At 37.7% G+C, this 16,497-nt stretch overlaps 1 protein-coding gene across 2 annotated transcripts in view; it reads right to left on the minus strand.

Annotated features, from left to right (window-relative positions):
• Positions 1–225: 225 nt before the first annotated feature.
• DMGDH (dimethylglycine dehydrogenase) overlaps positions 226–16,497 on the minus strand; it is a 60,652-nt gene continuing 44,380 nt past the window's right edge. Inside the window, exons 15-16 of one of the 2 annotated variants that reach the window (XM_061189390.1) lie at positions 7,609–7,743; positions 226–575 (exon numbers count right to left, since the gene is read on the minus strand). In XM_061189390.1, coding sequence (XP_061045373.1) covers positions 432–575; positions 7,609–7,743 — 279 coding nt within the window. In that variant the 3' untranslated portion in view covers positions 226–431. Of the gene's footprint in view, positions 1,365–7,608; positions 7,744–16,497 lie in introns of both variants that reach the window. The other variant, XM_061189389.1, reaches the window with a different exon arrangement.

A 16,497-nucleotide genomic window follows, 5' to 3' on the forward strand; every position in this document is an offset into this window, starting at 1 on the left:
AATGAATGGCATGTTGAAGAGTTCTGATACATGATTACTTTTATAAAACATTTAAATGTAAATTTGGCATGTTTTCAAAACTTACAAGTTAAGAAATTATTTTAAAATCTATTCTAACTATAGAATCTTATTATGCTTCACATTCAGCTTCTTTAATACCTATTTACTGAACTTTTCCTAGGCAGCAAGTGTGTGTGTAGAACAAATGATAAATGACAAACTACCTTTTATGAAAAATTTGATTTATTCTGTCAACTAAACACAAATAATTTCAAGAGGTACATCAAAGAATTATTCCTAAATGGCTTTTTTTTCTTGCTGTACACAATGTTAAGGGCAATCCTGTCAGCTCTTAAAGCTCTTGTTTGACCTGCTTTGTCAAATGCTTGTGAAATGATATTCAGAACGGCACAATGTGATGTCAACTTGCATTAATTCTTTCCCAAAGAGAGGTGTTCAGTATTCAGACTGTGTTTGTACTGGCACAGTTTATGTTTCGGCTTCATCTCAGAAGGTTTACAAGTACCATTTCCTTTGGAAGACTCTGTTCTTGTTTGCAATTTCTCTTCTAAAACCTTTGAAAGGACAATAATGACGTCCCATAAAACTGCTTTCAGGGAAGTCATTAAGGAAGTAAATATTTCAAGGAATTGAATAAAAATGTTACATATACCAATATTAAATTTTACTATTTTCTTCCTAGATATATTATGAAAAATTAAAATGATCCCTTATTCAACTAGTATTTTTCAATGAAGTAAATCCATCAACAATACTGCTTTTGTCTTTATGTAAAACATAATTTGTTTTCAGCTAACAAGAACCACATACAAATGTTCCTAAAATTATATAATGTTTTCTACTTCAGTTGTAATAATGATTGTATGTTAGCAAACACTTAAATGTTTTGCTGAGTTTCATAAACAACAATATAGAATAGTAAAAACATTAGCTTCAAATTTCATCTGAAACAACAATGTAAATCACTCATCCATTATTCTATCTTGCTTAGAAAACAAGAGAACGGTTTTAAGATTCTGATGATTTTGAAATAAATTTTTTGGTTTCCCCTATTCCCCAGCAAATCAGTTATAATTTTCAGTGCAATCATATAGCAACCATAATTCAGTTGCCTGCTCAAAGTCTTTTCAAATTTTGTCCTTTCCACCTTTTTTCTGAAGCTGGTTTCTGATTGGTTCCGTCAACACCAAGGGTTCTTTTATGACGGTTGCTGAGTAATTTTTGCCTAATAGTTCAACTTCCACTTGTTGTCCCACTTTACTTAGCTCTACAGGGACGTACGCGAAAGCCAGACTCTTCTGGATGCTGTAACTGTAGCTTCCGGAGGTCGTGTTGCCAACCACCTGAAAAACAAGACCCTACCACCCTCAGCATCTTGGTCACAGCTTTGTGTGCTTCCTCTTTAGATGAAAATTCTCAAAAGATACGTTCAACTTACAGAGTTTTATGATATGCTGTCTGTGAGGATAACACTAGGAGGAAAACTTCACTTTTTTGAGAAGCTTAATGAAAGTTTAAAACTTATGAAAAACAATTCTCAAAATACACATCCATGTTGCTCTGAAATTTCTCAGTTTTAAATAATTACATCTAGTTTCTTAATACCTAGGACTATTTTGCTCAGTTTCATGCCAAGAGATCTGATAGGAAGAAGAATCAAATATTTTCATTTTGAACTTTAAAAAATTCTCTTCCATCAAACTAGCATGGCAATAATAGATACAAAGGAGAAAAATCTAAAAATCCAAATGCAAATCTAGTCAACTGTTCCTGCTGGTATTTAGAAAATGGCCTGCCAGAATAGTGCTGAATTAAACTCTATTAATATATCAATAGTCAATGTGAAGTGAATCTTCTATATGAATATATACAGATTTAACAATTCCTGGTAATTGCTAGGCATTTAAATAAATGTTAACTTTACCCTCTCTAGCTCTACCATGTACAAAACATTTTGCTAGACATTCTGGAGAATGAGTAGAGGCCTGGTTCCTACCCTCATGAGCTTCCTGCCTAGTTGAGGAATTAACATACAGACACGAGAAACTGTAACCAGGAAGCCAAGGTAGGCAACATAAGTAAGCCAGGATTTGTTCTACATTTTGAAGGTAGGTGGAGTTAGGTGGGTAGAGAAGGGGGATAAAACTTTCCAACATGAGTGGAGACGTGGAGTTCGGTGTGAATGATCAAAATTAACAGGGATGAAATAGGATAACTTGGGATGGCAAACCAGAGAAAAATACTGAACAAGGAATCAAAATTTAGGAGATGAAAACAATAATTTTATGCTACCAAAAAAAAAATCTATATAACAATCCTGATTAGAAGATTAGATCTGGTTTCCACAACTCCTCTTATCTGAAGGAAAAGATGCAAGAAAAGGAAAAACAGAGTAAAATGCAAAAAAATTACAATACTGGTTTAAACACCACTTTTTTTTTCTAACATCTTTATTGGAGTATAATTGCTTTACAATGGTGTTTTAGTTTCTGCTTTATAACAAAGTGAATCAGCTATACATATACATATATCCCCATATCTCCTCCCTCTTGCGTCTCTCTCCCACCCTCCCTATCCCACCCCTCTAGGTGGTCACAAAGCACCGAGCTGATCTCCCTGTGCTATGCAGCTGCTTCCCACTAGCTATCTATTTTACATTTGGTAGTATATATATGTCCATGCCACTCTCTCACTTTGTCCCAGCTTACAATTCCCCCTCCCCGTGTCCTCAAGTCCATTCTCTACATCTGCATCTTTATCCCTATCCTGCCCCTAGGTTCTTCAGAACCTTTTTTTTTTTTTTAGATTCCATTTATATGGAATATGTATGGAATTGTTATATAGATTTTATATAGATCTAATCTTCTAATCAGGATTGTTCCATATAACATATATATGGAATATATGTTAGCATACGGTATTTATTTTTCTCTTTCTGACTTACTTCACTCTGTATGACAGACTCTAGGTCCATCCACCTCACTACAAATAACTTAATTTTGTTTCTTTTTATGGCTGAGTAATAGTCCATTGTATATATGTAAACACCACATTTTTAAAAAGTAAAAGGAAGACAACAAAAGCAAAATGATACATAGCCCGACTTAAAACTGCTTTTCCTGGCTACGCAGCATCGCACTAATCCTTACAGCCTTACTGTCTAGCACAGCGGATGCTTATAGCGGGTGCTCAAAAACATCCATGGACATGAATCAGCCTGGTGATGTTTCAGCTGCCTCAGCAAAGGGCTCACGACAGTCAACGGTCATATTATAGCATTTCTAGTCTCTTGTGCATTTACGACATTAAGTACAGACTCCTATCTCTGTAGCCCCAGTTTTTAATTATCTTGTTGAAACCCCACATCAGAAGCTCTCCATATAATTTCTGAACTTGTTATGGTGATTTTAAAAAAGTGAATGCATTCATTAGTAAAAGTTTCTCTCTGGCAGATTATTAACTGCCAAGGTATTGCTGAGATAACACACGTTTCAAAATGGCTTTTCTCCTCTAGATCATATTTCCGTGATATAAAACTGGGATTTGGGTCAGGGCGGCTGGAGTTTTAATCATCGCATTTTTGAAAGACCTTCTTGGTAACTTTGGTTTCACTTCTGAGTCTCTAAAACAGAGATTTGTGTTTGGAGCTCTGGGAAAGTTAACCTGGTTTTCTTGGGCATCTTAAGAAAACAGGAAGAATCCTGAACGAATCTCTTGGTCAAATCCCCTAACTCACTGGATAAAAAACCCACAATCACTCTTCAGAGACTGCGTGCCCCATCTCCCTGGGCCTTCCCATCTCTTAAAATCCCAGCAGTGATTCTTCTTGCAGTTATTTCTGCATTAGCAACTTTAAAGAAATAGCATGTTTATTTTGTGAGTGCTATCCTTAAAATATTTATTGAATGCTTTGCTTTCTGTTCGATTACTTTCATTTCTCCTTTAATTTCTCTCTAATCCAGGGGTTGTTAGTCCAAAGTATTTTAGAAAACTGGCCTTTCCTTTTATCTTATTACTAAGTCTCCAGGGAAAGGTTTTCCCTGGCATAAATTCTATATCATTCTACCTTAAAATCTTCCAGATTCAATTAAATCCATTGCTTCGTTTTGCTCAGTGAATCACAAGAACAAACCACCTCACCCTTTGCCTAGTAGATTCTCATGTTCTTTGTGAAATCAAACAGTCAGCCTTCTTTTTACCAATGTAAACAATCCTCACTTATTTTTAGCCTTGTCTCATTCTTCTCTTAATTATGAGACTTAAAGATGCCTGTAACAGACTTAGAGAAGATAACATGGTAAATAACCTTTGAAAGCGGGAACATAATTTAAATTGGATGATATATTATGTTTCTTTGGCTGTCCCTGTGTGTTTTAGTTTATTAATAATGAAAAAGAAGACTTTCTAAACTCTTCAAGCTTCCTTCTTCAAAAACCTTTTCTTCAAAACTTACTTCCCAGCAAAGCTGCTTTTATAACTAATTAAAGCCCCTCTCATGCCCTCACTTATGCCTTGATTTTTTTATATAAAGCCTGACTTAAAATCATAATCCCTCCCTTTAGCACTGCCCATCTCCCAATTAGACTTTACTTTTCCCCAAAGTATTCATTGCCCTCTGACATGCTATTTATTTTATTTTATGTTCATTGTTTATCTCTCCCTCTCCTGGAATATAAGCTCCATAGGGGCAGAGATTCTTGTCTGTTTTGTTCACTGCTGCATCCTTAGTGCCTAGAATATTGCTGTCACATACTAGAACTCAGATCTGTTGAACAAATAAATTAACATGTACCCTATCGCTAGCATTGCAAATATCTGCATGAATAGAATACCAAATACAAAAGGTAGAACAAGTCCAAAGTCAGGAAATAAAAATAAAAAAAATTTCATATCATTCTAGAGATAAGGAAGATCAAAGAGTGTCATCTGCATGATAAAATGATGATCCTACTAAGCATCCAAGAGCAGACAAGCTGGTATCAGGAAATTTGAGAGAAATATTACTAATAACTAAAATTACAATTGCCTTAGCAGCTCTATAAACAGATGGCACGTACAGGAAAGATGAAAAATATAATGTGTAAACTCAGTGCACAAATGAGGCAAAGGGAATAAAATTTAAAAATGGAACTTGAAGGGGATATATGTATACATATAGCTGATTCACTTCATTGTATAGCAAAACTAACACAACATTGTAAAGCAATTATACTTCAATAAAAAAAAATGGAACTTGGGTTTCCAGGGTTCTTCTTTTTTTCCAGCTTTGTTGAGATACAATTGACATATAACATTGTATAAGTTTAAGGTACAAGTTTCCAGTTTTTTAACTTGGGTATGGTCACATTTAAGATGACTAAAAATCTGTCAGTTGAACATGGTCGATGTGGGGTTGCATACAGAATGTTATCACAGAGCTTCTCGTTCATTCCATGGCCAGGTAAAACAGACTATCAGTAGAAGTATGAGTGCAGACCGTATTAGGAAGACTGAGATAGTTGGATGAGAATAGAGTGAAAAATGTAGAACAAAAAGATGAGGTGAGGGAAGTGTAATGACCAGGGAAAAATTAATTAGAGGCGGAAAGAACCTTAGACATTATCTCACTCAGTGGCTTCATTTTGTAGATGAGAACACTGAGACCCAGAGAGGCTCAAGCAGTTAGTTAATGGCACAGGTGGTTATCAGTGGAAATTGTGGGCAAATCTTAAATCAGAGAAAGAACATATTAAGAAAAGAGGGCTGAACCAGAGATCTAGAACAGCAACAGGAAGTGGAGACCGTGAGGTAAGAGTAGGAACGGTTCAAACAGAAGAGCAAACAACACAATTAAAGGTGAGGCATTTTAGAAAGAGGTTCAGATCTGAGAAAAGATCTATTGGCTTCATAGAATCTAAAACTATAACATCCACCTGTTACTCAGATGTGCAAGAACTGTGGGTATATAATGAAGTGCTTAGGAGAATACAGTGGGCCATCAGAGACAAAGAAGAGAGCAAATGGGGGTATTCAGCATGGCTTAGAAGAAAGGATAAGAATTCAAAGTCCAACTGCACCTGGGTCAGAAATCAGCTTCGTCAATCACATGTCATAGCTGTGTAACCTCAAGCAAGTTACTTAATCTCTCTGAGCCTCAAAGCCTCATCTTTAAATGGGAATGATCATACATATCTGGGAGGGGTCTTGTAAAAGTAAATGAGAGAGGGACTTCCCTGGTGGTCCAGTGGTAAAGAATCCGCCTTCCAATGCAGGGGACACGGGTTCAATCCCTGTTCAGGGAACTAAGATGCCACATGCCACTGGGCAACTAAGCCCGTGCGCCATAACTACTGAGCTCACGCGCCTCAAGGAGAGAGCCCGCGTGCCGCAAACTACAGAGCCCACGCGCCCTGGAGCCTGCGCACAACTAGAGAGAAGCCTGAGCGACGCAATGAAAGATCCCGCGTGCCACAACGAAGAGCCCGCATGTCGCAGCTAAGACCCAACGCAACCAAAAAAATAAATTAAATAAATAAATATTTTTTAAAAAGTAAATGAGAGTACATAAAAATATCCAGCACTAGTAGGAACTCTGTAGATGTTAGTTCCATGTCAAACTGACCCCTGCCTCGGCCCAAATGGCCATATCTTTAGTAATCCAAAGGCTGAGATTGACACCACTGGCTCTCCTCTCCTCCAGTGCTCGTTTTGTCACTGAAGAGATGGGGAAAATGAAAACAAGTATTAAGTAGGCTGTAGTGCGTAAGGGAAAAAAAAAACAACCTGGGAATAGAATCTCTGAGTATTTGGGTGTTGACCAAGCAGACCCTGCTCAATACAGAACAGATGTTTAGATGAGTCTTGAAGGCCCTGTGGTCGCCACATGGTCTAAGCTGAGTGTCCCTGCCTGATAACCCCTGCCTGATAACACCAGCCAAAACACAGCAAAACGTTGAGCCAAACTGGGTTTTACAAATAGTCATAAAAAGTGGAGGAAGTGAAATTCTATTGATAGGTTATCTAACTTTGGCTTTACTGAAGACCAAGAGAGACAGTGAAATGTAGCATCCCAAAGGGAGAAGAAGGTAATCTTACTCCTCCTGAAGAACCAAAGGATTTCCACTTTTCCCTTTATCTACTAAGGTTTAACCCTCTCTTGTCATAGATGTTTTCATTTGGAAATTGTTTTCTGCTAATGTGCTAAGGTACGAACTGCTTCCTCCTGAAAGATCCCTGAGAAGCTAAGTCAGAATACTGAATTCTCTATAAAATCTCTCTCTTGCATTCACAGATACAGATGTGGTGAGCCAAGAGGTCATTTTACCTTCTCAATCATACCTTCCTCATTGTCCAATGTATTTCAAATCCTGCAGTTTATTTTCTTTCATTAAACCATATAGAATATTATGTTTTCCAAAATGAGCAGCATTTCATTATCCTTTCAGTTAAGTAATTTCTGTTTCTTGAACGTCACTTCAGAATTCAAAAGAGTGTCATCTCACCAATAGATAAATAACTAGCAAAAAACTGTAAACGGAAACAGAGACAAGGAGTTTCTGCTGCAGAAACACTGCAGTGGGCCCCTCGCTATGGGTCCTCAGCACTCACCTTGCCATCATACCAGATGCTTTCATTTCCCTCCGGATCAACATCGTCCGTTGCCAAGGTGAGGCAGACCAGTCTCCGTTTCAGCCCCTTGGCTTTAATCTGTTTCAGTGCTTGCTTTCCTATGAAGTCTGCTGGCTGCAGAAATCCAAGATAATGATGATGAATGAATACTCAGACACTGTGACAAGGTTAGAGATGCAAGCATTTAAATTCGTCTTTGCTATTTTCTCGCCAATTACACATTAAATAAAAATACAGATTGGATCAAACGTCTAGACAAATATTTCTTAGTCCCTGAATGACACCTATTCTTTCAGAAGAGGTTAGACTTAAGGGTAATAACTTGTGATAACAATTTTACCAGAACTACCTAGGCAGAAAAATGTAAGGCATGATATTGAGATGGTGGGTTACGAAAGGGACCCTTGTATCTACTGGTTCTGGACAGTGGGACCGGTGGGCAGTGATCAAGGCACAACTCAGTTTCTACCTAAAGTAAATCTTTCCTAAGAAGGAAATTCACTTTTTTGAAATGTGATGCCAAAGCAACTCCAAAATGCCTACATTTTTTCCTTCTTCAGAATAATGGTCCCCGGAATGCATTAACCTACTGGGTTGCACCGTTAGTTCATTCAAGAAGTTTATTGAGCCCCTACTGTGTGGGAGGCATCATGCTGGGCCCTGGGTTACAAAATTAGTCAAACACAGACATTTTGATCAAAGAGCTTATTCTGTAATGCTGTGCTTTTCAACCTTTTTTTTCCCTCCTTCCCCACAACACATGACAAATGACATTCCTACTCCTAGTGCAGTCCCCTGGGCACACTCAGGGTTATTCCCAATGCAGCGCAAGTGAGTGAGAGTGACACTGTTATACGGAGGACGTTGAATCCATTCTTACACATTAAGAAAAGTAGGGAGCATGCAAACTTTCATGTTTATTAGTAACACACCTTACAACTGAGTAGGACAAACAGATGAGCCATGACTCCTCAGTGGAGACACTTACTTAGCTGATAAAGGAGACACCATTCTATCCAAGCAGAATGCCAGGGACACTTGACAAGTATGAGAAACTAGTCAGAGGCTAAGAGCAGTGAGAGTGCAAAGGAGGGAAGGCTGACCCAGGTGGGGTATTGGGGTAAGGCTTCTACATAAATGTGCCCATCTCTTTTCTTAAGGAGCCAAAGGAAGAATTTGTGATATCTAAATCACATCTCTGGTGAGTTAGATTTATAATGTGGAAGACAAATTCTCAAAACAGTTCTCATAGACTATTCTCTGAAAGAAAAGGAAACAATAATTTTGATTTTTTCACTGGTCAAAGAAGAAAGGAAGCACTCTTTCATGACAAACATGTCCTCTGCTACCAACATTTAGGATTTATACAGCTCTTTCTGTGCACATAACATTAAGGATTAGGTTCAGCAAGCCCCTTCACCTCTCAGTGAAGCAGCAGGAGGGGTCCTCACACACCCTCTGCCTGAGACCCTCCCCAGTTCACTCCCTTACTGACTCAAAGCTTCTAGGACAAGCCCAAAATGCAGTAAGATTTCTATGGATATTGCAACTTTTGATTGCTGACTGCACAGGAAGCTAAAGAAAGTTTCCATTGGCCAAGGTTAAAATAATTGCAAAACAAAAGTCCAATTCTTTCCCCTCTGCTGTGATCCAGATAGTGAGAACCAACTACAAGCTTTATTATGAAACCAGATAAAAATTCAAAGAAGACTGGAACCCATGTTATTTAAGACAGGACTACTGGGGGAAAACAAAACAACAAACACAGGAAGAGCTTGATTCATTTGAGTTCTTATGTAGGATAAATTCATGATAACACAAGTCATAACAAACCAAAGTTCATTATAGTTAAAATATGTTTATCTAAATACAGAAAGAGGGGCTTCCCTGGTGGCGCAGTGGTTGAGAATCCGCCTGCCAATGCAGGGGACACGGGTTCGAGCCCTGGTCTGGGAAGATCCCACATGCCACAGAGCAGCTAGGCCCGTGAGCCACAATTACTGAAGCCCCCGCGCCTAGAGCCCATGCTCCGCAACAAGAGAGGCCGCGACAGTGAGAGGCCCGCGCACCGCGATGAAGAGTGGCCCCCGCTTGCCACAACTGGAGAAAGCCCTCACACAGAAACGAAGACCCAACGCAGCCAAAAGTAAATAAATAAAATAAATAAATTAAAAAAAAAAAAAAAAGGTTGGGACAGTGGAGGCAAAATTAAAAAAAATTAAAATAAATAAATAAATACAGAAAGAATGCTACAACAAAATTTTTTTGCTATCTTGGTATGTTTTTAAAAGAAGACTTGCTATCATGGATACATGATGACAAGGGATGCTTTTTAGTGTTCTTGTCTATATAGGAAGTCAATGATTGCAATGAAAAAAAAACCCACTTTATTGTATGGAAAAGCACACAATCCTGGAGTGGCCAAGCACTATATAGTGTGTTTTGTGGAGTGCTGGGAGATCCTGAATGGCTTCCTCACCTCCTATTATGAAATCTGAATCTTTGCTGATAGAGATTCATTTAGATCTTGAAGGTTTGGGGTCCTCCTGAGTCCCTATTAAAGAATTTTCTTTCAATTATTTACTCAGTTGTTGTTATGCCCCTGCTATGTATCAGATACTAGATACAGGATATTCAGAGCTAAATACAACAGGGTCTTGTAGCCTCTGGGAGGTCCCTGAGGAGATGTGACCCCTTCCCCCCACATCACAATATGCCCAGCGCTGAAATTATTTTATCTCCTCAATGTTTTAACATATCAGAGGAAAAAAGAATGATTTGAGATTACTGGAAACATGGTAGAATATGACAGTTATAGTATACAAATCAGCTATACCAATTTGAAACATGATTCACTGTTGCTTCTGTGTGTTTTATGAGAGTGTGAAAATCACAACATTTTGGAAATTTAAAACAAAAAATGTCTAATGCATGTCTAAGGCAGAAATGCAAACAAACAGTTGCTATGATGGGGGCATGTACAGTGGGAGCTCAAGAAGGCGTATGATCAGTTCTATCTAGGGTGAGAGGGGGTCTGGGGCAGCATTCTGTCAGCAACAGTTTTATAGAGGAAGCAGCTTGAACCGAGTTTGAAAGATGAGGCTTCATGATAACTACTGTCTGCATACCCTTCTCCAAAAATCCTTGCGCTTTTAAGTCGATCTTCCCAACAATCCATAGATGGTGGATTTGGGGTCTAAAAGAAGTGAGTTAATTTAGCCAAAGACACTCAACCAAGATCTCAGAAGTCCCAGCCCCATTCTTTTCATCTATTTTGAGCTGCCTTCACTGAGCCTCTTAAGCCAATATCTGCCACACCTTCAGAGGGACTGTGGTGAAAGCTGGCCACATCCAAAGCTTTCAGAAATGGGCACTCTGGGGGGTGCTGGACGAGAACTGCTGGGGTGGATGCCATGGGCGTGGGGGGAATAAGATGTGCTGGAAGGGGAGTCTGCCAAATTCATAATTTTACCAAAGTCTAAGCAGGAACATAAGGTATCAGTTAATCATAAGAAATAGGAAAGATGGGCACCCCAGAAAACTTCCTTTAAAAGAGAAAAGTTATAGTAAAAAAATTCAAAAAATAATTTAATTCATTATTAATTTAATTAAGTTACTAATTTCATTCAAAAATTAAAGTAGTAAGTAATATTAATAATATTTACAATTTATTAGGCACTTGCTATGTGCCAGATGCTATGCTGAGGGCTTTACAATCATGAGCTCATTTAATCCTCATTAAGATTCCTATAAGACAGATCATTTTATCCCCAGCTTATGAAGAGAAGGCCCAACAAAGTTAAGGGTCTTTCCTGAGGCTTGGTTATGTAAGTCAGCACCTTTAGATTTTATCCATACGCATTTTTTAAATGGCTGTGCCTGGAGTCTATCACGGGCAGGAACAGCTGATGTAAATACTCTAAAGAATGTTTCTTTTAAATTATTTTGAAACACAAATATATGATATCACTTATATGTGGAATCTAAAAAAAATGATACAAATGAACTTATTTACAAAACAGAAACAGACTCACAGACATAGAAAACGAATTTATGGTTACCAAAGGGGAAGGGGGGAGGGAGGGATAAACTAGGAATTTGGGAGTAACATATACACGCTACTATATATAAAATAGATAAACAACAAGGACCTACTGTATAGCACAGGGAACTCTACTTAGTATTCTGTAATAACCTATATGAGAAAAGAATCTGAAAAAGAATACATATATATGTATAACTGAATCACTTTGCTGTACACCTGAAACTAACACAATACTGTAAATTAACTATGATTCAATAAAATAATTAATTAATTAAAAAATTATTTCTAGGTAGCCTGAACCTATCTTGAATGACATTCACTACACAATAATATTTTTGTACTATGTGAAAGGATTTGAAAACACCCTGAAGGTTAATATTAATGAAATTTAACCTCTATATCTGTATATCCCTGAATTAGGAAGTGATCTTGTCAGCAATATCGTCCTTAGACATGAATGAAAACAATACTCAAACAACAACAACAACAACAAAAACCTAATTAAAAGTAAGGAACACATACTTAAAACACAGATAAGAGGTGACACCTGCCCCTTGAGACAATTCTCCCTTCCCAAGCTAACCTTGGGCCTGACTTGGGAAGATTTAAAAGTGGGGTGATAGCATTTCATTCTCATTTTGCTTGGCTTTCCTCCCAAGATTGTAGACTTTATTATATAGTTATTATTTATAAATGAGAGAGGAAAATGTGTCTGAAGGTTAAGTGCTGTGATTAAAATTGGTGCCTTCAGGATGACCTGAGAACAGAAATGTATTTCTTAATGAGTCACTACCAAATTAACTATATAAATAGCTGTTAATGTCTTTGAGAAACATTTCTGGGGCACTGAGATTATACCTTAAAATAATTTTGGCTTATATTTCTAATCTATTAATTTTTAAGAAGCAGTAAGAGCCATTAAAGCAGCCACCTGTGATGCATCCTAAATATAACATCCACACAGATGAAAACATTAAGTAGATTTTAAGTGAAATGTAACTCCTCATCTCTTACTAGCTTTATTAAAAGCACACATATTATCGAAAAGCACATGGAAATGAAATAAATTAAACCAGTATATTTTGGGTTGGGATTCTCAGAGCAATGGAGAGTTTTCAGATGTGTAGCTAAAGCGAATTCGACAGCAGCAGTGGAAGGAAGGTTCTGATACGAACTCAGGGTGGTGGGCTCTTACAGACCAGGAGAGAAATGATAAAAACCTAGTTTTGGACCTCTTCTGTTCCATATTTAGAGTCAAAACCCATCAGAAAATTCAAAGCAGTCATCAGTTTGATTGAATTTTTGGCCAAAATCCTTTTAATCTAAATGTCAAAAGTTTCCAAAGGCATAAGAGAATCAATGTAACATCCTGGGTCCTAAGAAAGCTCCTCTTAGAAACCAGGCACAGCACTGGTTGTGGAATCACACTCCTGCGTTTGCAGACCTGAAGAGAGCTGCAGAGAGACCTGGTGGTCACCAACTACTGTCAGTGGCAGAGCAGAGATGAAAATCTGGGTGATAGATTTCTGCCGCTGTCCCTCAACACATTCCTGAAAAGTTCCTTATTTAAAATGAGGGCAGGAATCATTCATTAAAAACAGTCCTCATGGGACTCCCTTTGGAAAGCACGTGCCCCTGACTAACCTGCAGTCCATGGGAACCTTAACTTTCTCTGGGCATTTGTCAAATACCAGGTGCATCTGTGTTTGTCTCGCAGTTAAACTGATGAAGACATATACTGGATTCGTTCATTTGGGGGAATGGATCTGACTGGCCCACCACCCCATCAAGACAAATTATACCATCATTCATTTCATAGTCACACAGTTTGAATCATAGAAGTTTTTAAGCAGGCAGAAAACTTAGTCCAAGGTCATTTTTCATATGAGAAAATTAAGGCCCAGAGTTAACGTTCTTGCCCAAAGTGAGTTATTACTAAACCTCGAATCCAGGCTTCCCAATTCTTGCTTCCTTTTCCTCTATGCAAAACTTTGTAACATTCCATGTAAGTTTATAATAACCACAATTTCTCTATCTCTTTATTAGCAAAATATTAAATTATGAGTGTAGCAAGTCCAGTCTATTATTGACTGGAAATGAATACTCTCACATTCACAGTTTTTATTCTCTGCTCTTGGCAATTTAAAACAAACAATTTATCTAGCATTTTTCTAACCAAAACCACTAATCAATTAAGTATTCCTTCTCAAAAAAGTCTTTAATATAACTAGAAAAGGGACTCTATTAACCCAAAGAAAGGTGTGGATACATTGAAACCTGGAGAAAATTTTTAAAATATGATTCCCAAGCCAGGCCAATAATTCGTTAATTAGCATCCAAACCAAACTAGATGTTTCAAAATGAAAGTAGCCCCCATTGTGTGTTTTATGACTTTTACTAGATTCAATATTAAAGAAAATATTTACTTTTCAGTCTTTGAGTCTTATGATTCACAGGAAAACAGTGGAATGGACTTGTGGCTTTGTCAGATGTACTTTTTTTTTTTTTAATTGGAGCATAGTTGATTAACAATGTCGTGTTAGTTTCAGGTGTACAGCAAAGTGATTCAGATGTACTTTTATGCTTAACTGCATTAGCAACAATTAGAACATAGAGTTTTCATAATAGCTTTCACCTCTCTAGACTACAGTGAAGAACAATTGCCCATTTGGTGTTTTAAGTAGAGCACTCAAGCCTGAATGCAAAGTAAATAATTATTATTTATTTCTTAAAGGAAATAAGAAAAAAACACAAAGAAATGAAACTGGAGTCTTCAAAAAACTGAAAGGGTTTTATCTATAGTTGGTTTTCCATAAAAGATTTGTTTTAGATTCCATTCAATAAGATGGAAGGGACCTAACATTTATTGAGGTATCAAATGTTCTTTAGCTCATCTAATATTTATAACAAACTTATAAGGTGGATATTTTCTTCATTTTACAGTTGATAAAACTGAAGTGCTTTTAGGTTAAGCAACTTTAGTTTTAGAATAGGTTAGTGGCAGAGCCATGGTTCAGACGCTTCAAATAGTTACTAAACCCGTATGAATTACTGGACACAGAACCAGCCCTGAGGATTCTTGGCCTCTGTCCCCAGGGAGCTCAGAGTCTAGCTAAGGAGGCAGCCAGTATTATGGGGTGTAAAAATATCATGGTAGAGATAAATACAGGGTGCTATAGAAGAGGGGTCCCAGCACTCCCCTGGCTTTAATTGCCACCTATATATCAATGATCCAAATCCATACTTTCAGAGCAGAGGTCTCCAAACCAATGTGCTCAGCTGCCACTGAGACTCTCCACTTGGCTGTTCCATAGCCTGCAACCTCGCAAGTCCTTCCAACCTCTGAATCACACCACACCTGTTTCCTAGTTCATTAACAATATCCTAGATCCTACTTTCCACTCCCTTCACAAATAGGCCTTCATGTGGTCTCCAGCCTACCTTTTTATTATCACTCATACCTCTTTCTTCTCTATCCTATGGCCACTGCCTTAGTTGAAGCCCTCAACATCTCTCCACTAGATTTCTTCAATAATTGGGGAAAGTGATCTTCCAGTCACCAGGGTAATTCCCTTTTAATCTGTTTTCCATCACCAGAATGTCACTCCTTACTCAAAATCCTTCAAAGGCTTCTCAGTGTCTCCAGGATACACTCCAAATTCCCTAGCCTGGCAGATGAGACCCTTCTTGATGAGGTCCCAGTACTTCTCTGGCATTATCTGCATCTGCTATGTGCCAGCCCTGATAAGTGTTGGGGATAAAATGGTAAACAAGATGTATTTTGTATTGCCAGAAACTGTACTCAAGAAGTTTATGTCAAAAGATCAAGAAAAATGAACAAAATAATTGCAAGCTGTAACATATCCCATAAGGAGGATGTAGTTACAAAATTTCTTTTAAAAATTATCAAATAAAATCCAATAACATAGAAAAACATAATACATCATTACTAAGTGGGTTTTATGCCAAAATTAAAGTTGGGTTAACATTTAAGAATAAATGTAGGGGCTTCCCTGGTGGCGCAGTGGTTGAGAATCTGCCTGCTAATGCACGGGACACAGGTTCAAGCCCTGGTCTGGGAAGATCCCACATGCCACAGAGCAACTAGGCCCGTGAGCCACAACTACTGAGCCTGCGCGTCTGGAGCCTGTGCTCCGCAACAAGAGAGGCCACGATAGTGAGAGGCTCACACACTGCAATGAAGAGTGGCCCCCGCTTGCCGCAACTAGAGAAAGCCCTCACACAGAAACAAAGACCCAACACAGCCAAAAATAAAAATAAATAAATTAAAAAAAAAAAAAAGAATAAATGTAACTCATCATATAACAAAGTAAAAAAGAAAAACCATATGATTATCTCAATGGATGCAGAAAAAGCACTTGCCAAAATCTAATATTCCTAATTCAAAAAACAAAAAACCCAAACTTTTAGCACTAAGAACAGAAAGGAATGTCCTCAGCCTGATAAAGAGCATCTATGAAAAACCTACAGCTTAGTCTATGAAAAACTTACAGCAAACATCATACTTAATGATGAAAGACATGATGATGATGAATGTTTTCCATCTAAAATCAGGAAACAAGATAAGCATGTCTGCTCTTAACACTTCTATTTAACTTTGTTGCAGTTTCAACCAGTAGAGGTTCTAACCAATACAATAAGGCAAGAAAAAGAACTGAAAGGCATCCAGATTAGAAAAGAGAGGAAGAAAAGCTTTATTTTCATACAATGCAATTGTCCACATAGAAAATCCAATGTAATCTACAAAAAGAAAAAAAGAAAAAAGAGAACTACACAAAAAAGTACTAGAACTACTAAGTGGG

Source organism: Eubalaena glacialis, chromosome 4 (genome assembly GCF_028564815.1).
Source record: "Eubalaena glacialis isolate mEubGla1 chromosome 4, mEubGla1.1.hap2.+ XY, whole genome shotgun sequence".
Classification (NCBI taxonomy): domain Eukaryota; kingdom Metazoa; phylum Chordata; class Mammalia; order Artiodactyla; family Balaenidae; genus Eubalaena; species Eubalaena glacialis.